We start from the raw sequence: 25,674 nt of genomic DNA on the forward strand, positions 1-25,674 counted from the left end.
TGACTTTTCAGCGATATTCATGCATTGCGGCCGTTTTTTATCGCATTTGCGATAAACCTTGGTAATACCAAGGTTTATCTGCTATACAAATCGCCGCAGCTCAGCGGTAACATTTTGTCTCTAACCAAACAATAGCGATAATTATCGCTATTGCTTGGTAATATGCCCCAGGGTTCTTCTCCCTTAAACGCTTCCAAAAGGATTCTTGTTCCATATTCAGTCCACAGTCTGGCAGAAGGGCAGTTGTCAGGGAGACTCTAGCCTTGAGTCACAGTTCCTTTCAAGTGTGCAGTCTTTTCCACACTTAGTATAATCATGTTCTACTAAATGGCTTAGAGAGATGTGCACACATTTGAAACCTCTACCCTACTGAGGAAGACAGGCAAAAAGGCCTGTGTCTTCAGCAGGAATCATACTGTCACTACCACCAATCCCACAAAGCCCAAACAGAGAGTGCTTTCCTAACTTTAGAGCAATCCTTTGGGGTCTAAATCTATGCAACATGCAGGTGCATCAGTGATCTAGGCTGATTGTTGGACTCACTGGGGAAAACAAAATAAATGGAGACTTTAACAGGAAAAATAACACTTCAGACCTGTGCAAGGGACTTTTTGTCCCAACATGGATTTTGTCTTTAGCAATTTTAACAAAACAAGTATATTTATCAATGCTATTAGGATCAGCAGACTAGAATGTAGCCTCTTCTGTTCCTGAAAGGGTCATAGAAGCTCATAAACAAGTGGTGTCAACCAATTTCCTATGATTGCCACATTTTACTTTTATATGGATGTCATGTACCTAGGCAAAAGTGGTTGATTTTCCTGAGACAGGTTCTTCTGCTCCTGAGTGGACCCAAGAGATACCTGATTTCTTAGGGTTGCTGCAGTCCCATTTTCCTCTGTGCCGCTAAGGCTCATCTAAGAAAAGTGCCTCATGATTTTCTTGGGTCTTGCAATCTCTAGCCCTGAGTGAATAGGATCTTGTGCAAGAGCATCTCTGCCATTGAGTTCGCTGCATTAGAATGGAGTCTGTTGATTTTCATTGGCTTATACCCTTCCTTAGCCTGGGCTACAAACTTACAGCTATTCACCCAGCACAAGAGCAGTTTACCTCTCGCTCACTTTAACAAATAGCTAAGGTAAATATGGTAAGGTTAGTATGGGAAAATGCAATTGTTTCCCACATTTCCGTACTTCATGATGTGGTTAAGCACAGCTACACGTTTTCCACTGCATGCTTGGAACAAGCTTCTGAACCTCACACACATCCCCAAAATATTTCCAACATAGAACACACACACTACCATCTACTTTAAACAATCTGTGTAGATGGTTGCACAAGGGCCCCAAGAAATACTTTGAATGCAAAAAAAAAACAGATGATGGATGGAATGCTAAATTAATCAAATATTCACCCCCAGTCACGGATCTGGGTTAAACCCATTTTTTTGCACACCTCGCAATACCAGTTTAGACACAGCCAAGTGCAAATCAGTCTTGACCCTGTTTCCCATGGAAACAGTCCAGCTCAAATTGCCAGGCCAGGTCCTCCCTGAACTAGAAACAAGCATCCTGGGACCAGTTTCAGGGCAACGCCCCTCAACCGCCTAGGTAGCTTCAATCTGGTGGCACAGCGAGCATGGGACCCACGTCTGGGCATAAACTTCCCACTTAGGGTGACAAATGCAAAAAGAAAAGATGATGGTAGGAATGCTGAATTGATCAAACATTCACCCCCCAGTCACAGATCAGGGCTAAATTCGTCTTTTTTTGCATGCCACACCATTCCAATTTAGACCCACCATATGCAAATCAATCTTGACCCTGTTCCCCATGTGAACAGTCCAGCCCGAACTGCCAGGCCAGTCCTCCCTGACCCAGAAACAAGCATCATGTGACCCGTTTCAGGGTAACACCCCTCATCAGCCAGGCTAGATTGAATCTGGTGGTGTAGCCAGCACTGGACCCACGTCTCGGCATACCCTTTCCACTTAGGGCGACAAATACAAAAAGCACTTTGAGGCATATCTAGAGGTCGAAAAATGGTATACAAATGCTACAATATAATACTCTACAAAGCAATTACCAAAGCAAATCCTGTAGGTATGTTTATTATCCAGTGAACATGATATGACATTACATAAAGAAGCTGGTAGCAAATTCACTTCATTAACTATTTGGCACATAGGAACTGAGCCTAAACAAATGTGCATTTATTCTAATGAGTGTATAATCAGACAAACTAAGGAAGATTCATTCAAACTAAAGAACACATTTCAAGACTTAACATATGCCTACTATACACTACTTAATTTTACTTATCATTAACACTCACTTCATACAAAACTTCTATTAAGGGACACGTATGGTGCAAGGGTTGTTGGTAGAAGAAAACACACTCTCGCAAGTGAGAGAGAAGGGGGTGTCATCTGCCAAATGATAATACTAGAGCGTAGTCACATCTCAGAAATGATAACACGCAAAAAGACTAAATATAGCCTCAGGGAGAATGTGATACAAAATAAATCCAAAAATAGTAATACAAATACGCAAAATGTATTCGAAATACAATGAATACACTGAATTTAATTTATCGAGAAATATATCAACAGGCAAAATAAGCATACATAACACAAATAATATAGTGTGCTGTACAAAAGGATTCAAAAATGACAAAAGAATGTTCTGGTTACTTTTTAGGCCATTGTCAAATCAGTGAACAAATAAAGATATTTCATCCCCACATACAGAGATTTCGACAATAAAAAGCGGATCCCAAACACATACACAAAAGCTCTCATTCATCTAGCTACTCAAACAATCAAACCAACTCACATCCGACATTTACACAATAAATATATACACACAAATGCAAAAGAAGAGGAGGACCGCAAAGAGAAAAATATTAGAATGGGCAATAATACATAAACATTCGCTGGAAGTTCTTGGCCAAAGGTCTCTGTCCGGCACAGTGCCGACGCGCGTGTCGGTGTTAAGGCTACCTAGTAGCCACCACCTTCTTCAGGGCACGGAAAATACAAATCACTGTGGTTAAGTAACACAAGTGGGGAGAAAAAAGAAAAAAACAACAAGGTAGAACAGTAACAGTTCAAATATGCAAAAATTCAGTAAGTGGCACGGATCCCAAATCTGGTATATTTCATGTACGGACGTTCCATCCAAACTACAAAAAAGAGATATACAACATAATTAAACACATTCTCCCTTGGAATCAAGGCAACATTCATCCTACAACGGTTCTAAAGCAGTGTTTCCCAAACTGGGGTCCGCGGACCCCCAGGGGTCCGTGACACATTCCCAGGGGGTCAGTAGGAAGCAGTTTTAAAAACACAGAAAAGTTTCTTGTATAATTAGCAGCTTTCGAGCAACAATAAAAGTGTCAAGATAATGCCAGTGATTTATGTAACTGCTGGAGAGAGATGAGAGTTTTTTCAGTGGCAGCTCTGACTTAACTAATGTAGCACAGAGGGTTAATGTGCCTACTGCAAAGAAAGTGTAACCTGCATTTTAAAAAGCAGTATTTTATGTGCATAAGTCTGTGGTTACTGCTTTTGTCACAGAGATTATTTTGTTACTGTGCACTTCACAAGTGACAATCGTAATCTAGCAGAGGGACCTATAAACTGTCATCAAAGAGCTGCTTGCAAACTGCATGGTACTAGTTAGTAACTTATGTTTTTTCCCAGTCATTCATTATCCTGATGCTGCTAAAAAGATTTATTTGGGTGGAAATACATTGTTAATGCTAAAGTCAGTGCTAGCCACTGTGTTATGTTCTGAAACCTGAGTTTGTGCTTTTCCAGACCACGCACTATTTAAAAAGGCCTACCAGTATGAATGACATGTGAATACTACACCTTGTAGTCCCCTTTACCTTATGTAACATTTTCTATACACTGATTTACATGTATGATTCATTGTCTCTACATATGTGTGATGTAAAGTGCTCTGACATCCTACAATGGTATGAGAGATGCTATAAAACAAATGAAATACATGTGACAGATGGGCTATTCCTTCAATCTAAAATACTAAGGGCCAAATGTACGACCCGTTTTTATATGCGCAAACGGATTCGCAAACCCGCTTGAGCATGCAAAAACCTATTGGGCCATGTACATAGCCTATTTCGCGAGTCGCAATTTTTTGCGACTCGCTAAATAGGTTTTGCAACTTGATATTTGGAAGGGGCATTCCCTTCCAAATAGCGAGTCTCAAAAACCATGTACACATTTTTTGCGGCTGCAAATGCGGACGCAAAATACTTGCAATTACCACGTATTTCAAGTAGATGGTAAAGCATTCGCAAATGGTAAGGGGTCCCCAGGGACCCCCTTCCCCCTTGCAAATGCATGGAAAATTATTTTTTAAAGGCAGGTAGTGGTCCCAGGGACCACTGGCTACCCTTAAAAAATGAAACGAAAACGTTTCATTTTCTTTTCTTTCAAATGCATGGAAAACGAGCTGCATTTTTAAAAAGAAAACTGCTTTATTTAAAAGCAGTCCCGGACATGGTGGTCTGCTGAGCCTAGCAGGCCACCATCCCTGGGAGGGCTGGCATTCCCAATGGGCTCGCAAATTGCGGGAGGCTCATTAATATTAATGAGCCGAGCATTTTGCGACCCCATTGGGATTCCCAAACAGTGTTAAACACACTGTTGTAAATTTCATTTAGCGACTCGCAATTAGCCAGTCGCAATGTGTCGCCAATTGTGAGGCGCTAAATGAAATGGTCGTACATCTGGCCCCAAAATCCATAGTACTTTGAGTATTTGTTTTGTGTGCTCATGTGTTTTTTTTAATTACTGTTTTAATATTTGAAATTTAACTCATACAAATTGCTTGGGGGTCCCCGGCTTCCAGTGGTGACTCAGTGGGGGTCCTCAGGAGTCAAAAGTTTGGGAACCACTGATCTAAAGAATACCTTCACCCGGTGTCAAAAGAGAGCAGAGGAGAATAAGTGTAGAGAGAATCCCAGTCAAATACAAGACTCAAGTAGAAAAGAAATGAGAGATGAAAAAAGATGATACGAAAAATAATAAATAATATCCACAGCATCTAAAAAAATCAGAACATGTTCTCTAATTTCAGAAACAACATTAGACGCAAGCCAGAGGGTCCACTCGAGATGGTCATGCTCCTGGGTGCCCCAAAAAACACAGTGTGCCCATGAAATAGAGCAAGAATTCAAATACAAAGGCTCCTAGACTTACTGTAAATCAGGAAAGGTACATGCCTAGGATGCAATCCGGATATAGCGTGAAACGTAAACAGCTGATAAACAATTCAAACAAGCAAAGTGGGCCGGTGGCTCAAGGGAATTAAATAAAAGGCTTCATCCGGATGGAAACATAGAAACTACTGGTTCAAAAAGGCTAAGTGATAGAAAAGAAAACAAAAGTGGATATAAGAACTCAAAAGAACGACATCGCTCCACATGGCATTGAAATGCATCCTGCTATAGCAGTTCGCATTTTACATGGAACAGGGGCGGCTCTAGGCTCATGACGGCCCTGGGCAGGGAGCATAGGTAGGGGGCCCCGGAAGAGGGGGTCCCGGTGGGGCTGAGCCCCCCGGAGCTCAGGAACCAGGAGGAACGCAGACGTGGAGGCCAGTGAATAAGGGGGGGCGGGGTCAGGGTGTTTGGAAGTGGAACAGAGCCGGAGGCCGCCAAATCCCTGCCAGGGGCCGCCACGCAAATATGTATCCATCCTCAGAGGATTATTATATTAAGGATATATATTGGCGTGGAGGCCCCTGGGGTTAGGTGGCCCTGTGCAGGTGCACAGCTTGCACATGCCTAAGGCCACCCCTGCCTGTAAGATAACGAAATCCCTGACCAAGGCAGAAGAGAGCGCGGCAGCTCCTAATTTGATTCAGGAAGTAGGACTCCAAGTGCGAATCAAGTATGAGGGCTCAAAAATGGAGTCATGTGGGTTCAAGGAATCTGACAGACACAATGGATACAGAAAAGAAAATGTAACAAAAAGCAACCTAAAGCATGGGGCCTAAGAAATGTCCATCAAGGGTTTTTGGTATCACAGGCAAACGTGGCCTCAAAAGGGCCCTATTTGCAGCTTCCTTCTGCTAAAGGGGTCTCTTTGATGCCTATTCCTGGTAGTGCAATAAGGCAGCTTTACATTACTTAACATGAGTGTGAATAAATTCATCATAGTTGAATACTCACAACACATAACGTGACTTGATGCATTATTTAGAAAAAGTTATGCTTTGTATAGTGTTATGTTTTTTTTAAAATTAAAAATCACTTTAAAATGTGTTTCAGTAATTTTTAAACTCTTTCTTCTCACAGAGTACCATGTAGCCGTTGCAACACTAACTTTTATTAACCCTATTTTTGATGTAACACATGTTTTGTATTGTAATTAAATTACAGTGGGGGCTTTGTGGCATCGTGCAGGCTGCTGAAGAGTTGAACAGAGGGGCTTGAATGGCATAGGTATTATTGGAAATCAGTGTGCGGGGAGCTGAGATCTATTGAAAGGGGTGCACCTAACACCTCACTTTATTTTCTGTAATGCAGATTTCATGATTTGGCAGAATGATCAGGTGCAACAGGCAGGACAGGGAGACAGTGAAGGCTTGATGTGCTATAAACAGGCTTTAGAGGAGAAGTCAGAGCAGCGCCACACACTGATGGGACTTGGCAAATTGTGCTTCCCAGGCTCAGCGTAGGCCACGGAGGCTGACGGGAGGGAGGGGGAGGTAGGGCTGTAGCCCTCTCATCCCAATGGGTGTTGCGTGCCTGCCACCCACCAACCATTATTGGCTGCAAAGGCTGCAGTAGCCATCCTTTAATATCAGTGGGGTACACTTTATTTGCACCCTCCTCACAATTGGGGAGAAAAACAAAAATGTGGAGCACTTTCAGTAGGCTTTCGATGTGAAGTCCAGTGTGGAAAACACCGAATCAGCAATAAAACATCATACAGAATGTGAATCAGGGCACAAGTCGAGGGTACGCATGGGAAGACGGCACCTGCCCACTCTTCACAGGAAGGACACCCTTTACCCTGCCATGAGGTTGGGCCACACAGAAATATGCTAAGCCCCGGTGTAATGTTCAAACACCGGGACACATTCAGCAACGCCTGCACGTTGTCTGTTTTTATTTCAAGCAGCAATGTGCAGGCAGGGAGAGGGCTTATCATATTCCAGCTGGGTCCTTAACAAAGGCCGAAGTTAGGGGGCCATCCTTTTGTTCAAGTATCCTGGCTGGGAGCTATCTGGAGCCTCACACCTAAATGCAATAGGGTGGAAACAAAGGCACACAGCTTATCACTTCACAGGTACTTAACACCTTGGCCGCGGCGGTAATTCCGCCGCGGCGCTGAGGTTGAGGGGGGGCCGCACGGAACCACTCCGTCACGAGCCACGGGCGCGCTGTGCTTGTGACGGAGTGGTTCCGTCATGGCTCTCCCCCCTCATTAAAACTGCCGCGCAGGCGCGGAATTGCTGCAGCATGGGTGGGGCGGCCGCGCCGTGACGGAACCACTCCATCACCAGCACAGCACGCCCATGGCTCGTGAAGGAGTGGTTCCGTCACGAGCACGGAAGGGGTTAAAAGAGGCATGCTTTTGACTTTGCTCAGTCCCTATAAGATATATAAGAGATAGGCATATACTGTAAGAATGTCAGATGTGTGGGTTTGTCTCAGTATTTTACATAAACAGTTTAAATACCACAATTTGTTTTATAGTGCTACTCATCCTAATGCAGGGTGTAAGGGCGCTTTACATCAGATGTGCACATTATAAATTGACAATAAATCAAGTGTGCAAATCAATCAATCAATCAATTAATCATGTCACTTGTAAAGCACACTACTCACCCGTGAGGGTCTCAAGGCGCTGGGGGAGGGGGGTGCTGCTACTGCTTGAAGAGCCAGGTCTTGAGGAGTCTTCTGAAGGCCAGCAGGTTTTGGGTCGGTCGTAGGTGGGTGGGGAGTGTTTTCCAGGTCTTGGCGGCGAGGTGGGAAAAGGATCTGCCACCGGCAGTCGTTCTTTGGATGCGGGGGACTGCGGGGCGGGCGAGGCCGGTGGAGCGGAGCTGCCGGATGGGGGTGTAAAAGCTGAGTCGTCTGTTGAGGTATGCTGGTCGGTGTTGTGGAGTGCTTTGTGTGCGTGGATGAGGAGCTTGAAGGTTATCCTCTTGTTGACGGGGAGCCAGTGCAGGTCCCTCAGGTGGAATGTGGTGTGGCCGCAGCGGGGGATGTTGAGGATCAGACGTGCAGAGGCGTTTTGGATGCATTATAGCCTCCTCAGGAGTTTGGCCGAAGTGCTTGCGTAGAGGGCGCTTCCGTAGTACAACCTGCTGGTGACGAGGGCCAGGGTGACCGTTCGTCTTGTTTCGGTGGGGTTCCACTTGTAGATCCTGCGGAGCATGTGGTGAGTGTTGAAGCAGGAGGAGGAGACGGCGTTACCTGCTTAGTCATGGAGAGGGTGGAGTCGAGGATGGTCCCTAGGTTGCTTGTGTGGTCGGTGGGTGTCGGGGCTGTTCTCAGTGTGGTCGGCCATCAGGAGTCGTCCCAGGCTGAGGAGGTGGATACAAGGATGAAGAACTCTGTCTTGTCCGAGTTCAGCTTCAGTCGGCTGTTCCTCATCCATTCGGTGACGGCCTTCATTCCTTCGTGGAGGTGGGTCTTGCCGGTGGGAGGGTCTTTGGTGAGAGAGAGGATCAGCTGGGTGTCATCGGCATAGGAGATGATGTTGAGGCATGCTGTCGGGCGAAGTGGGCGAGGGGTGTCATGTAGATGTTGAACAGTGTCGGGCTAAGGGATGAGCCCTGGGGTACGTCACAGAGGATCTTGGTGGCATTGGAGCGGAACAGGGGGAGGTGGATGCCCTGTGTTCTGCCGGAGAGGAAGGATGTGGTCCAGTCCAGGGCGTTCTCTTGGATCCCGGCGTCGTGTAGGCATGTTCGTAGTGAGTGGTGGCAGACCGCGTCGAAGGCGGCTGACAGGTCCAGGAGGATGAGGGCTGCTGTTTCTCCGTTGTCTAGTAAGGTCCGGATGTCATCGGTGGCGGCAATGAGGGCGGATTCGGTGCTATGGTTGCTGCGGAATCCGGACTGGGATGGGTCCAGGATGCTGTTCTCCTCGAGGTAGAGGGTCAGTTGTTTGTTTGTTGACCTTCGCCGGGAACGGGCGCAGGGAGATGGGCAGGAAGTTCTTAAGGTCCTTGGGGTCCTCCTTGGGCTTCTTGACTAGGGTGTTTATCTCGGCGTGCTTCCAGCTTTCCGGGAAGGTTGCTGTCTCGAAGGAGATGTTGATTACTTTCCGGAGATGAGGTGCGATGGCTATGCTGGCTTTCCTGAAGATTTGGTTTGGGCATGGGTCTAACAGTGATCCAGAGTGGAAGGTTTACATGATCTTTCTGGTGTCCTCGATGTTGATGCAGGTCCAAGAGAGCAGGCGGTTGCTGCGGGTGGTGGTCGTGGGGTTGGAGGTCTCAGTGGTTGTTGGGGCGGTTGTAGCATTGAAGCTGTCGTGGATGTCGGCGATCTTGCGGTGGAAGAAGGTGGCCAGTGAATCAGACAGGTCTTACAAGGGTGGGATGTTGTTGGTGTTGGAGCTGGGGTTGGAGAGTTCCTTCACGATGTTGAAGAGCTCTTTGCTGTTGTGTGCGTTGTTATCTAGGCGGTCTTTGAATGAGGCCCTCTTGGCAGATCTGATGAGGTGATGGTGTCTGCGGGTGGCGTTCTTGTGCGCTGCGTAGCTGTCCGGTGTTCGTTAGCGGAGCCAGTACTTCTCCAGTTTTTCGGCCAGTTTGTTTGGAGGCCTGGAGGTCTTTGGTGAATCAGGTGGCTTTTTTGCTGGTGTTGCTGTTAGAGGGTTTCTTGAGCGGGGCGATGGTGTTGACGCAGTTGGCGATCCACTGTCTTGGATGTGTTACATAAGAAAGTGAGAATTACAAGATGTAGGAGCCACATGTCCTCCATAGCTCACTGTGCTTGCTACATTAGAAGAATTACAATTTATGAACAGCAAATAACAAAAGGATCTCCGTGTTAAAAGCAGTAAGCCACTTACCCTTTTATATAAAATATAACTTCTGTCATCTGCCTGTTACATAATGTGCTTTGCAGGAGACATATTTACCCTCTGTTCTGCTTTGATTCAAAACTAAGACTAAACAAAACACAGACCTCTCCAGCAAATACCTTAACCTCCAGAGTTATCTTACCATTAATATTGTTCCCTGAGATCTAGTTGGCATACGAAGATATCTGCAGCAGCTGCTTTAACCCCATCAGATATTTTCAAATGCAGATCTTGCAACCAATTAAGCAGAACAGATTTACTGTCACATTTCTGTTTGTTGGTGATTTCTTTATGACAGGCTTTTAAAAAGTAAATGTTTCAGTTGAAGCCCAGATTTAGTGTTAGGGTTGTGTCACTTTTTTTGCCTCAACCTGACATAAAATTCCATTTATTAAATCTTGCAATGTGCTCAAATATACACATGATAGACCTGCTAAACATATATGTGAGGTCTTAAGATCAAACGTCACTGCTTGTGATGTCACTTCCTGTGAGGTCATGGGTTGTGATGTCACTGACCTGCATTCCTCGTGCCATGTCTCATGCCATGATGTCACGCAAGGTGATGTCATATGCCATGATGTCACTTGCATACTGCCTATGCAAGTGACATCTTGCATAGGCCCCCCACTTCTTTTTTTGTAAGATATGTGCCCTAGTATGAAAGATATGGGACTCCTCACTGTGAGTGAGGCCTTGCATTCCTACCCCAGTTGGCAGATCATGCTGGTCCTTTGCAGGCCAAAGGCACAACCTGAACTCCCTCAAAATGAACAACAATTTCTCAGCTACAGATCTTTCAGGCAACTTTGAGTTTCATTACAATAAAAAGTATTTGCACACAGGTAGTTGTCAAAGTACATTTTGATCAGGATAGTCATAGATTTATACATTTCTTTCAGCACCTTTGTATCCCTGCTGGGGCAGCCTCCGCAGATTCATCAATGCCCTTAGAATGGGGGGCTACTGGCCAATTAGCGTGCTGAGTTTTCATTATTACAGAAAAGAGTTCCTTCGCTCTGCAAAGAGTGCACCTGCGGTAATTGTCCTAGGGTGGCTGTCAAGGCAGCTTGCAGTCACACCGTGTGTAACTCGGGGAACTGCATAGTTTCCTATCTTATGACTCACAGTGAGAAGCACACACCTTTGCACTTTGCACCATGTACGCAAGGTGTAAACTTAGGCATACAAAAGGCATGCGTGTTAGGCTATTGCTCAGTGAAGCACGTGGTAATACACCTCACTTTCTATAGGGACCCGGAACGTGTGCCATATTCTATAGCGCGCTTTGGGGAAAGCGCGCCTGCGCTGGAGCCCGTGAGATTGGCAGAGGATGAGAGGTCTGTTCACTCGGGCAAATCCTACCGTGTCTGTCAATCACCCTCAGGCAAGAGATAGCCACGAAGGGGCGGAGCCACACACCATGGAAAACAAAACCTCCCGAGGAGGAGGTGGGGCGAGGGGTGGCCTGTGGTATTTAACCAGAGGCTGCTAGCATCACACATGCTTAACTTTGGGGACAATACCGTGCTGCTGTGTCCCAGTCCTTGCAGGGCTGCAGCCGCGTTTCCTGGGCGTGGGGCACCCTGCCAGCAGCACCTGCTGTGCACTCTCCTGTGGAGGTGACCCTGCGCGTGGCATGTCCCCCTTTGAGGTCCTGGTGCTGCTCTGTGTGGGCTTGAGTGCAGCCTGCGGATGCTGGGTGCTGCTCAGGCTCCGGGGGAGGCAGGTCCAGGTGCAGGGGAGGGCTGCGTGCTCCCTGCTCCTGATAGCAGCGCTCTCTGCCTGCTCCCTGCCGGCTCCTGCGGGGCTGCCTCTCTTCTGCGGGGCATGCCTGCTCTCAGCGCTCTGCGTGCCCTTGCAGGACATGCTACCGGCACAAGGGAAGGCGGTGCTCATCACAGGTAAGACGCCTGAAATCTGACCACGATGGTTTGTTTGGAACGCATTAGTTGCCTGATAATGGGTACACTTGTCTTGTTTTTTTAACATTTATTTTGTATTAATGTTCTAGAAGTTTGAATTTATTGACGCTGCAGTTTCATATCACGGGTTTTAGGGGGTGCAGGGGCGTACCCATGTCACAGATTCCGTCACATAGTTATTTGACAGCACTGAACGCCGCTCGCCCCCTAGTAATGTTGTCTGTTACTACCAGCGTGCGCTGATACTCGCCTCGCGCAAGTACCATTTCTAGAATCAGGGCGCTGGTTTTAATTGCAGTCGCCTGGGTTTGCCACAAACTGCTTTAATTGCAATCGGCAGATGGAATCTAATAACCCGTAATTAGATTTGAATTGACAGGCGTCGAGGTTAGGCACACCTTTCCTTCTAACTCTCCTACATTGGCAAGTCTGTGGCCAGAGCATAGCCAGACTGGCATCTTTATGGATGGCTTCATGCCACGAGGACACCGCACCTTTCATGCAAAGCATCTTGGTGTTTTGGGTAATATGTTTTTAGGCTTGTTCAGTGAGACAAACCCACATGATAAACTATTATCTAGTACAATGATAGGGTACGGTACCACTACAAGTCCCATCATGCTTGCTGCTGTGCCGTGGACTAAAAAAAAAACCCCAAAACAAACAAGCACTGGCAACGCCAATAGGTCTCATCTTCAGAACCTATTAGCTTTGCCAATGGTTTTTAGCGACGCTGTGCAGCATGACTCAAGAAGAAGAAGAAGAATAAAGGTTGAGAGACGACTATCGGCATCATTTTATAGGCATACTTTGACAAAAAAATGACACGGGCGTTTTAAAAAAAAACACACACAAAAACTATTGATCTGAATTTTATCTGTAAATGAAAGAGAAAGAAATGGGCGGAAGTGTTATTTATTTGGAATTGGGTGGGACAGAACCAAATGAAAGGAGAAAGCAACGTGGAAAACTGGGGGGGGGGGGGCGGGGTTGTCAAAGCAGCATGGGAGTGAGAGAGAGGGAAAGCAACACAGAGGGTGGGGGGGAGCGACATGGAGAGTGCAAGTGGGGGCACTGGGGCAGAATAATGCAGACCGGTGAGAGAGTGATCTTTGTGGCGCGCGAGTGAAAAGCAAACCAGCAAGACAGAGCAACGTGGAGTTGGGAGGGGTGAAATACAGGAGTGAGAAGACGACAAGGGAAAGCACACAAGGGTGAGTGCATTACAGAGGAGGCAAGAGAAAGTCAATACATGCGCTTACATGTTTTCTTAAATGTTTGACCATGTATGTATCTTTATGTATATTTATGTGTGTGTGTGTGTATGTATGTGTGTGTATATATATCTATATCTATATCTATATATATATATATATATATATATAGTTATGTTTAAACATTTTATGCAAATCTTAATATAAATACACACACACTTCACAATTTCATTTTGCAAGTGGTCCCACTGATTTTATTTACTTCTAGGGATGCTACTGTCTCAAATTTGCACCACTCACTACTTTCGGTGCTCTGACCCTTCTCAGCTCCATGAGTAAGTAGTTCATCCTGTCCAGAATTTTTTCTTTGCGTTCAAAAGCATTAATACATTCATTGGGACTACCATTCTGAGCTAATCATGAATGGACCTGGCAAACTTGAAATCTTTACACTTCACAACAGATTAGTCTGTGAGCAATCTGTTAAAATACTGCAGATAAATTGCATCGAGCAATGCATGGCCTGTCAGATCACTCCATGACACCTTGTTCGCGGTCAAGTACTCTAAGTAAGGCCTGTTCTCAGTCTTGCATGGGCGTGCTGTGGAATAATGAGTCAGAAGTGGCTATAGGCGTCATATGACCAGTGGTCCGAGGGACAAGCATGCCCATGCTTTTTTAATTTGAGAAAAAAAAGTTCCCCTACTTTTTGTCAAAAAACAACCACACCGGGACGGTTAATTCTGACAGCTGAAATACTTTTGCTGAAGTGTAGGATAGAGAGACTCCTGGTCTGTGAAACCGAGGGAGGGGCAGGCAGTTAAATAAGCCTACTTGCCAGGGTGCCTGTTTGCCTGTTTGCCTGAAAGAAATGTAAATGAGCGCAACTGGTTAATCAGCAAGTGTAAAGGTTGCCTGGAAACCGGTATTGACTTTAATTGATGGAATCAGTTGAAGCTGATGGATGACACACATTTATTCTTTTTGAGAGGTACTGTAAGTGTGTGCTTTTAAAGGACACCGACCAATAACAAATTGCTTCCTAATTACAAATATTTATTCTTTTTGAGGGGTATTGAAAGGGAGCTGCTAACTAAGCTGTTTAGTGCATGCTTTTAAAAGTCAGTTATAAAAAACCCTGCATTATGTACAGTCTGGAAAAAAATCTATACTATGGAATCAATTTTTATCTTAAACTGTTTTGCGCATTCTGTAGCAGTCTATTTTATAGTATGTGTAATGCAAGTTTAAAATAATGATTTACATGTTCACAGTGCTTCCTGTCAGAGACTGGGACCTTGTAGCACTAAACATACACAAGTCACTATTCTCCACTGCATCAACCAGGTTTCAATTCTGTGACTCTCTAGTTAGACTCAGACCTCTTCATTGCAATAACTGATAAATGTACCATAGTGCATTTCCCACTGATTAACATAACTTGTATTTAATTTTCATTGAAGCTGTCCTTTATTTTATATGTAGTTATTGGAAGATGAAAGACCGAAATTGTGACAGAATATTTAGTTTTTTAGCCACACTCACTCACCCCACCCCCGTGCACACATAATCACGGGTCCCATACATTTTTTTAATGCACTTCGACCACTGTGTATTGCATGGGGCAAGTAAGCAGCTACCCTTATGGCTAATGTCCTGTTGAGACATGGTTATTTTACAGAATCAAGCACAGGAGAATTTATGTTTAGGACGGTCAGGTCATTTGGGTAGTTGTGGTCCTAGTTCAGGAACATGACGAACTAACACACCTGAAAACAAACATTCGTAAAAGAGCCTAGGACTGGAGCACTGTGTTCTTGGTGTTGTTCTTTTCTGCTAACTGTAAATATCTTACAGTATGCAGCAATGCACTAGAAAGCGAAAGGTTGTATTTCTTTTTATTTTAAGTTCACCCATTTAGTTGCATTTGTGAGCACTGTAGTGATATGGTCTAAACTAACCATGAACAATGTTGTCCAGAGATTTATTTGTGTGTCTGAGGTGGAAAAATTGCATCCCTAGTTAATTCTTCCTAGCGGGGATTTCACATTTGTAGAAAATGTTTTGTTGGCCCACTGAATGCCCTATTTCAGCTGCAATGAGCGCTTTCTAAAAGACACTAGCTTCAGTGTGACATGGTGTAAGACTGCTGCTGTTCTAAACTGACATCAAAATCCAGTTGTATCTAGCTGCAAAGAGACTCCTTGAAATGTGAGGCGTCTTCAGCCAGTTCTGGCATGGTGCTGGTTGGTGATGTGCAGATAGCGCTGAGTGGTGATAGGACACCATGGTTGGCAATACCATCTTTTAGGTGAGGGTCGATGAATGATACATGCGACTGAGTGATCTTTGGAGGACTTGATGTCTTCAGTCTGTATGACTCTCCGGAAGAGCTGCATGGGTACATCTGCCTCAGTATCATTGCAGATTAGTGACAGTAGACGTTGAACCCTCAAGGTCTACAGTTGTACGTTCAGTGCTCTATATTGGCACACTTTTGTAGTAGAGTACACTGGTGCTCAGCAGCGTGCGTCTTGTGGTTGGTGGTTTGTCTAAATCCCTGGGATTGTCTGACCTGACTCAAGAAAGAGGACTTTGGACAAGAAAGCCAGACACGGAAGTAATGCCTGGATAACCAACTCCTACACCGATTTCAGAGTCCTCGCATCCCCCCCATCCTTTAGTGGACTTCTATGCTTCAGACATTGATGCTTTGCCAATATCTGGATGACCGATCACAAGTGAGGAAGCCAATGAAGCTGAGTAGCACTAGGAGTAATGAAGATTTCATTGCAGCATTCTCTATTCCAGCTTCTGTGTTGTGCATACACACTACGGACAGTGGCGCAACAAGAGCCTATTTTTTGGGGGGCTGATAAATATTTCGGGGTCACCTAATTCTTCCAGAAATAGGCAGAGTGGAGATGCAGGGACTCTAAGAAGGGCTAGAAACACAACAAAACCTCGTGAACAAGTAAATGGTCTTTTAACCCCTTACATGCGGGTATGATTCCCCCGCTGTGCTGGGGGAGGGGGGGGCGCGCAAAGCTCAGCTCGTCATGAGGCACAGTGCTCGTGTTTCTCATGACGAGCTGAGCTCGTCACGGCCACACCAGTTTTCGTGGAACGTTCAGCACAGCAGGGGAATTATCCCCATGTGTGAGCGTTCCACGGCTAATGACGAGCTCAGCTCGTCATGAGCACACGAGCACGTGCCTCATGACTAGCTGAGCTCGTCATGAGCGTTCAACGGGTTAAAGACCTGTGAAGTACTCGGGTGCGTCTGCAATAAGACGGTCGCCAGACCAGCCAGCCAGCCTGGGAAGTTGTCTCAGCACAGGCTGACACACACAACGGGGGGGAGGGGGCGCTGAAGCCCTTTGAGCTCAATGGGCGTTGCATGCCTGGCTACGGCCACTGTGAGAATCTCCTGGATAAGCTTTCTCTAACGGGAAGCTGCAACCGACCGTGGAAAAGGCTGCATGTGTGTCTTAATATCTGACACTACATCCGAACGGTGATTGCGTGGAAGAAGAACAAGTTTCTCAGATATTAAAAGATTTTTTGTAATGGAAACTTGATCGAGTATTACAAGAACAACATGGAATGTAGAATATGCCCTTTATTAGATGTGTTTGTAACCAATGTAGTACTGTCTTATGTAAAAATAATAAGGATTAGACGTTAAAATACACAAATGACTAAAATGTAGGGATATTTATATGTAATATTTGAACGTATGTTTATGATTAATTTCAGGTAAATGTGTGGCTTCTCCTGAAGAAAGCGCTGTGTATGCCGAAACGCACGTCAAATTGAACTGCGCCACTAACTGTATTGATTCTCTTCTCTGCTTTTTACTGTAAATTTTAGATGTGAATTATTTTTAAATGTATAAACTGTATGTATTGTGTCACAACATTATCATTTTTTTATTAAATAGCTTTTTAATTGATCTCATTAAAATGAATGACTTTTGTACGTACTCTGCTTCCTACTTGTTCTCCTTTTGACTTGTTTCCTTTCACCAATTGCCTAGGAAGTTTTTTACTTGAAGCTTGTCCTGTTTAAAACGCTCCTTCCCCTATCCACCTCAAACCGCATGTATGCCTTCTGGTGATTGTCCTCTTTACAGCACTCCTCCCTCAATCCACCCCCAATGGTGTTTGCCCTCCATCCCCATGTATGCCCATTGGTGCTAACACTCTGTACTGCGCTCCTCCTGCTATCCTCCCCCTAGACCCATGAATGCCCAATGGTGCTTGTCCTCTTTACAGAGCACCTACCTCTATCCACCCCCAATTGTGCATGTCCTGTTTACAGCGCTCTTTCCTCTATTCCACTTATTGGTGATTGTCCTCCTTACTGTGCCCTTTCCTCTATCCACACTCAATGGTGCTTGTCCTTTTTACTGTGCTCCTCCCTCTATCCACCCTCAAACCCCATGTATACCCGATGGTGCTTTTCCTGTGTACAGCGCTCCTCCCCCTATCCACCCCAAACCCCATGTATGCCTAATGGTGCTTGTCCTCTTTACAGTGCTCCCCGTTCTATCCACTCCCAAACACCATGTATGCCTAATGGTGCTTGTCCTCTTTACAGCGCTTCTCCCTCTATCCACCCCCAAATCTCATGTATGCTCAATGTTGCTTGTTGTCTTTTTGGTGTTCCACCCTCTATTCAATCTTAATGGTGCTTGTAGTCTTTACAGAGCTGATCCACCTATCTATTCCTAATGGAGCATGTCCTCTTTACAGCGCTCCTCCCTCTATCCACCCCAAAACCCTATGATTACTGAGTGCCAAAGGGTATAATAGTGATATCTGGTGATTGATGTGTAAGGTAACAGCTACCTTATATGCCCTGACATTAGGATTCATGTACTTTGGATCCTTGTAAAGACAAAATAAGTATTTTGTAAAGCTGCATGCTATGTGCAGTGATGGCGGAAGGTGTGGTTTTCATGATGTTTTCATGACATGTGCAACATATAAGTATTTAACTAGTGCCCTAACTGTAATGTTCATGATAATTGCCTTATGACAAAGTGATTTCATGATATATGCATTATCATGACAAATGGCTTGTGGCAAAGTGACTTGTCTGACTGTGGTCTTATGTGTTTTATATACAATTTGAGATTTTTATATAACCTGGTGTGGAGTCTTTTGTGGTGTATGTTGTGTGCCACTGGTGAGTGTGTTGCGCAAATGCTTTACACATTGCCTCTGGGATAAGCCTGACTGCTCTGCCAAGCTTCCAAAGGGGTGAGCAGGGATTATCCTGTGTGTGTAACTCCCATATCGTGGTGGGTTCAGCCTGGCTTAAGTCCCTACCTTTGCCAACCAGAAACCCCATTTCTAACACCACTAAACACTTCTGGATGGCCTGAAGGTAGGTCCTTACTTTCAGGTCCCAGAACTTGAAACCTCATTCCATATAATAGAATAATCTTTCACATATGGTAAGGCCAGGACAAAAGTGGAACCCACGCTGATTCAAAGGGCTGGTAGTTCCCTATTGCTGCTGTTTTGTAAACTGGTCTCCCCCCACCACAAAACTGGCATATCAAGGAGGGTGTTGTTGATCATACGTGCCTGGAAGCATTATCTAAGCAATTGGCATTATTGCTGGGTATTCAACTACTCAATACTGAATATCTGCTCAGAACACAGACTTTCCTAAGTTAAAGTCACTGGTTAAACCTTTAAGCAAACTAAAAGGTTAAAACTCAGCAAATTTGAAGCCGTAGGAAGGAAGCTTGTCGCCATCCCTTTATTAATCTGTGGGAAATGTGCAAGTTCTGCACGAGGAATCTAGTATTTATGTTGGGTGGCCCCAAGTGTTTGTGATTTCTAAAGACAGTGGTCGCTAACAAAAAGGAGATACTGTGATACAATAAATATAGACTGAATAGGTACTATATTCTTTGTCCAGCCGGACATGATTTAATATTAAATAAACAAATGACATCAAATTGACACACAAATTCAAGTGGCACACATACAGCATCCTACTGTTACAAGGGGGGGACAGGGGGGAACACAGTGGGGAAAAAACAAGAAAGCAGGTTTCAGGCAAAGAAAAGCGTGTCTGCGTGATATAGAATTAGAGCAGACTTGGGTAACACACAAACACCATTGCATAGGTAACTTTACAGTATATTACATGCAGTATGGTGTATTGACTGTGGACGACGTTTCGATCCCGGGGAGAAAGGTAAGTGGGATCATTTTCAGGACTTATATTTACATGCCTGTGTACTTATCGCTTAATACAATAACTAAACGCTATGGGGCAGATTTACGAGTCCCTTGCGACACTTTTACGCCACCGTTGCGGCACTTTTGTGACGCAGCGGCGGCGTAAACAACGCGCCATGTTGCAACATATTTACAACGTGACGCATCTAGGCAGATGCGTCACGTTGTAAAGCCCTGCGCCACATGAAACCTGCATCAGGTTTCATGTGGGCGTTCTGTCGCAAGGTGGGCGTTCCCTCGTAGGAAAGCCCCGTAAAACTGACTACAAGATTTCACTGAGTCAGTTTTACGACGCTGCTGCGTCAAATCCTTACGCCTGCTTGAAGCAGGCGTAAGGAGTGACGCACCATGTTATGTATGGGTGGCCCCTGTGCATTGCAGGAGTTGCGTTGTGCTTGCGACACGACTCCAGCAATGCGCCGCCGGTACACCACATGATGCGTCACGCATCTGGCCTTCCTTGCACCATGCGGCGCATCTGTGGTGGCACAAGGAGGGAATTGCATGACGCATCGTTTCTGGCGCATCCCTGCTGATTTGCAGAGATGCGCCAGAAGACGTAAATATGCCCCTAAGCACTTTCAACATTAGGTGCAGTGAATGCCGAAGTGGACAGCAATGCGCAATTAATGCGCTAACGTGGCAAACAGGGTCCCTCAGATCCTCGATGGGAACCGGGAAAGGTAAATGATTGGATGGCGCCGGGGTCGCTTAATAAAATATTGGAATGGATATGAGAAGAGGGGCTGTGATGGCCGAGTTGCGGGGAGATTCCCGAGTGCGATCTCGGACTTTTCTCAAGTTGCGACGTCCCGACGGCTGTCCTGACGAGAGACATGTAAGGCACAAATTTCAGCACATATGTCGGCAGGTGTTGTCCCCTGCTGATTGGCCCAGATCATGGGGGTTTGCCATTCATCAACCACCACCTGACACTCCGTTATGATGGGGGCAGTGGCATCTCACAAAAGAGCAGGTTTCACTCTGAGGCAAACAAGGATTGATAAGTTTGGACAGATGCTAGAGGTGGTATGGGCAGAGCTTAGTTTGAGCTTGTGGTTTCCAGTGCTCAGCACTGGAGCTTAATTGTTATCACCTGCACTTAAGGCAGTCTGCTACATGTTGGCACTGTTTGCCTAACTGAGAAAGGAGTACAACAACAATTGTTTTACCTGTGGCCCACGCCATTTTTATAGCTTGAGATCTTGGAATAGTCTGAATTGTCACACGGTAGGAGCGTTATGGTTTGTAGTTGTGTTGGTATTGTCGATGACAGTGGCAATAGGTGTGCAAGCTGCATTGGCTTCTTGACAAGGGCCATGGCACTTATTTCTTGACAAATTAAGCACAGGGTATGGATGTCTAACATGAGATTAATACATTGGTGTGCACTGGGACTTTTAAATAATGACTAGTACTTTATCTCCTGTCAGTAGCATAGCCCGCTTAGAATGAAACAGGTAGACAATCACAGCATGGTAGAAAATCAAAGCCTGATGTGTAAATATTTTAATGGGCTGGGCGTGTGCATCACAACCTGAGGATGCCGGGGTACTCGGCAAAAGGCCTGGTCCACCCATCTGGTGTAGGTATGGTCATGCTCCTATTAAACACCCCAGGTGCCACTGGGTGCTGGTGGGCTGCTCTTAAAGGAGTAGGACTGAGCAGTGGAGATGGAGCTGTCATTCGGGTACTTTCAAACCAGCAGGCAAAAGAGGGCCTAGCGATGGGTAGGGGAGTTGCCAATGATTGTGAAGCGCGACAGCACAAACTGCAAGAAATACACAAGGGTGGCAGGTAGGCTGTTGAAAGGAAAGAGTTGCAATAACAGTGGTTCTTGGGAGGTCTGATGGCTGGGACATGGGGGGGACGGGGGGAAGAGGGGCAACAGATTCCCAGAGGAAATAGTCGCAAAGCAGACACAGCACTTGCAGCCAAGTCAGTGCAGGAAAGGTCCTCGGATGCAACAGATTAGTAGCAAGGGAAGCAGAGCAGCTACTCCACCGAGCTTGAGGGACTTTCGCATCCAGCTCATGGACAGGAACCTGTGTCTGAAGTTGCTGTCAAAGGTAAATGTAAAATGTAAATGTATTTGAGCTTGTAAAGCGCACTGCTACCCGTCCGTAGGTTTCCTGGCGCTGTATAACTCTGGGGAACCTGTCCTGGCTTTCCCTGTGGGATGGTCCCTGCTGGGAGTCCCCAAGGTGGAGCCAGGCATCCCCGGAGTTGATGGGGCCGTTGTGGAGATTAGGCAAGCTAATGCCCAGAGTTGCCGAGTGGAACCCCTGATTAGAGTAAGCACCGAAGCGAGAATTATCGAGTCCGCTGACCCAAGTCCACGACCCTGCCACGTCGGGAATTGAATCCTGGTCCCGGGCCGACTTCTGCTCCCGGGTCTGCCGCCTCTAACCAGTGAGCCACACTACTCTAAAGGTGATTTATGGTGTTGCCAAAGTAGCTTAAGACTGGGGGTTACTGATTTATGACTTTATAATTGATTAATGTTGACTTTCTTGCATGATTTATGGCGTATATCAAATGATTTCTGCCATGATGATTATTGACCCTCTCATGATATATGACTTAAAGTTAATAAACTGCCACCTTTTAACTCCATCCTCCGGTCTTTGACAGTTATGGGCAGTAACACAGATGAAGAGGAGAGACAGTAAGAGTCCGGGTCTGTCTGGGCGGGTCAGAGCAAATCACAAAGGAAAAGTGGGCACTACAAGCGCTGGTGTTGTTGTCATGTTCTTTAGGATAGTCCCATCATGTACATAGCGATTACGTACATTGTGTCCCATCCAAACGACATAATGGTCCTAAACACAGACCTTTTACCTAGTAGCTTACTTCTGTCTCTTCAACAACCAGGATCTCGGTATTCTATCTTAATGCCTGTCCCTGACATACATAAACATGTTCCCAGGCACGGTAGATTTATTCTGTATAATGGTCATCAGTTTTTTTCATCCATAGCCAAACCCAGCTGTGTATGAGTGTTTATGTTTAGAAAAGGATTAGCAAAGGATTGGTGAATGTTTTAAAAACATACTGATTCCGGAAAAACTCTGGAGTGACCACTTTAGTATAAAAGACCCTCACTCCCCCTTACAGGACAGAAGAGGAGAGTTCCTTCCTGGCTGGACTGAGACTCTGCAGGCTGATCCTTCGACAGGCAGAGATCTGACAACCATTGAGGGGTATCATCCTTGATGTAGAGATGGGGTCCTTCATTCAGACCCATTCAGAACCATCAGGTGAGGGGTTAGTACTTCCCTGGGGGTTTCTTGACTCCATCCGGATATATCCTGACATTTACGTACACAGGCTTCTCCCACATACCTAGGCTAGGTACATTTAGGTAGGGTACGCATCGTAGGATTACGCCAATGCTATTGTTTTATATTATACTAGCAGCCCGTCCCGACGTTGTCCGGGTAAGTATTGCTGCCGGCCAGTAGTATATTGTTTTGTAGGATTTCGTTTTGATAGCATTTCTTATCTGTGACAGGCCTGTGAAACGCTTCGATTCACAGTGCACTGCTGATGCACTTTAGAGTGCGCGTTCAGTAGTGTGTGAACTAGAGTTTCCCTACTTTATTTTTCCTTGCAATATTATATAGCGCGAACTCGACAACATGGCATAAGCACAATTTACATTACAGAAGAACACATTCATTTGTGGTAGGCACGGGGAGACAAAGCGATTTGCCTGGAATCACAGGATGTTGAGCTGATGCCGAGATACGAACGTAGCTCCCCAGCTCTAAAGTTCGCAATTCTAGAACTTGTGGCGGGAGGTGTGTCTAAAAGTGTATGTCGGTGCTGGCCATCAATGAGAGAGACCTGTGCATTTTTCAAATCGGTGGTGAAAAAATATGAGTATGTTGCTGGAGATGTGGCCCGCCGTGCCACCAATGTACTTACCGGGGGAGGGTAAACACCCATTAATCCGCAACTTTCTTTCCGCATACCATCACTCCGCATACTTTCATCACGAAAGTACCATGACTCCGCAATGCCATTATAACGCATGGCATTACATTTTATATGCTTTTACCACACATACATTTACAACGAAATTCATTGTAAATGCATGAATGGTAAAAGCATGGTTTTTTTAAATGTTTGGATAAGGTAAGTATGGGTATAGGGGTATATGTTTTGGGGTACTGAGGTATATGTTTTGGGGTGTTTGGGTATTTTAAGGGTTCAGATATAGTTTTGGGTTATGCGGTACAGGGGTAGTTTTAGGGTTTAGGGATAGGTATGGGTTTTGGGGTACAGAGGTATTTTTAGGGTTCAGGGCTAGGTTTGGGTTATGGGGTATAGGGGTATTTTTAGGGTTCAGGGGTAGGTTTGGGTTTTGGGGTACAGGGTTATTTTAAGGATTCGGGGCTAGGTTTGGGTTTTGGGGTACAGGGCTATATTTAGGGTTCAGGGGTAGGTTTGGGTTTTGGGGTACAGGGGTATTTTAGGGTTCAGGGGTAGGTTTGGGTTTTGGGGTACAGGGTTATTTTTATGGTTCAGGGCTAGGTTTGGGTTTTGGAGTACAGGGGTATTTTTAGAGTTCAGGGGTAGGTTTGGGTTTTGGGGTACAGGGGTATTGTAAGGGTTCAGGGATAGGTTTGGGTTTTGGGGTACAGGTGTATTTTAGGGTTCAGGGGTAGGTTTGGGTTTTGGGGTACAGGGGTATGTTTAAGGTTCAGGGGTAGGTTTGGGGTTTGGGGTACAGGGGTATTTTTAGGGTTCGGGGCTAGGTTTGGGTTTTGAGGTACAGGGGCATTTATACGGTTCAGGGCTAGGTTTGGGGTTTTGGGGTACAGGGGTATTTTTAGGGTTTAGGGATAGGTTTGGGTTTTGGGGTACAGGGTATATTTATAGGGTTAAGATGGGTTAGTGTTTAAGGGTGTTGGGGTATTTTAAGGAGTAATGGTGGGTTATGATTATGGTGTGCAGGGGTATTTAAAGGGAGCAAGGTGGACACCCGGAGCTGGAATGTACAGAACCTGGGAAGAAAAAACAATGAAATATTGGGCACAACGCTCGCTTTTTTTTCTGTAATCCCGCACCCCACACACGCCCACGCCCCCAGCACACGCCCACAGCACACGATATGAGACGTGGCATGAAGGGCGGAACGTACCACACGCCCCCCAGCGTTTGTCACGCCCCCAGCACACTCCCACAGCACAACGCAGAAACGCCCACAAGGGACTACTTTGCTGGCACGGTGCTTTTACCTTTTAAATATATATTGTGGGCGTCTGCATAGCCTATGTCCTTCTGCTGCAACTGCCCTTTCCAACGCTGTATTGGGTGTTGTGATTGGTGCTGTGGTTCCTGAGATTACCCGCCTCAAAGGTTTGGGCTCTCTCTTTATTATATTAGTATATAGATATATATATAGATGTTTTTATTCATTTACAATGGTAGAAATGTAGTTGTTTTTACGATATTGGTACTAGCGATTACATTTGTCTGCTCCTGTCTTTTGATTGTCGCAGGGAGTATGTTTTACACTAGACTGACGCTTGACAAATAAATAAATATTGAAACCATTCCAATCTTCTTTCTAATTATTCAGAGAAAAGCAAGCACGAGTGACTGAATTGAAGATACCATATTGTTTCCACTATACCTGAGGAATCGGGGTTGTCTTCTTCAGTTGTTGCCAGAAAATACACACTCCACTGTAGAATTCAGGGGGCTGGCATAGGCACCAAAGAGCTAGCTGGTCTAACGGCTATCCTGTGGGGGTGCCCAAAGTCTGTCTGAACACCAAGCCCTCAGTTTAGGTCACCCAAAGTGCGCAGGTCCTGGGGTGTCCTGGGGGGTCCTAGGAACTACACAACAGTGTGCTTTAAATCAAAATAGCAGGAATCAAGGTAGGAAGAACCCAGCAAGACAGTACAAAGGGTGGAGGAGAAAGACCAACTGGGCGTTGGAACTGTGAGTGTGCACAGCTTTTGGGCTCATGGGCCAACAGGCGTGGCCTGGCCATTTAGGGCAGTGACAGAAGGGATGGTACTAAAAGGCTACTGTGGGCCTTTTTTTCTTCTCCCCATCGTGTACAGAGAATGGTGACTTTGTGTTCCTTATTACTATTTTAGAGTCAACGTAGGTGGCAGGTGGAAGTGCTGGAGATGTAGTGCTGTAGTGCCAAGGGAGGTCGGCACAGGCAAT

The 25,674-nt window shown here is 45.6% G+C and overlaps 1 protein-coding gene across 1 annotated transcript in view; it reads left to right on the forward strand.

The window, feature by feature from the left end:
- The first annotated feature begins 11,301 nt into the window (after positions 1–11,301).
- The window catches only part of HSD17B2 (hydroxysteroid 17-beta dehydrogenase 2), a 457,046-nt gene continuing 442,673 nt past the window's right edge, over positions 11,302–25,674 (forward strand). Inside the window, exon 1 of the mRNA XM_078671012.1 lies at positions 11,302–11,987. Coding sequence (XP_078527138.1) covers positions 11,723–11,987 — 265 coding nt within the window. The 5' untranslated portion in view covers positions 11,302–11,722. The remainder of the gene's footprint in view (positions 11,988–25,674) is intronic.

This window comes from Lissotriton helveticus, chromosome 12, assembly GCF_964261635.1.
Source record: "Lissotriton helveticus chromosome 12, aLisHel1.1, whole genome shotgun sequence".
NCBI lineage: Eukaryota > Metazoa > Chordata > Amphibia > Caudata > Salamandridae > Lissotriton > Lissotriton helveticus.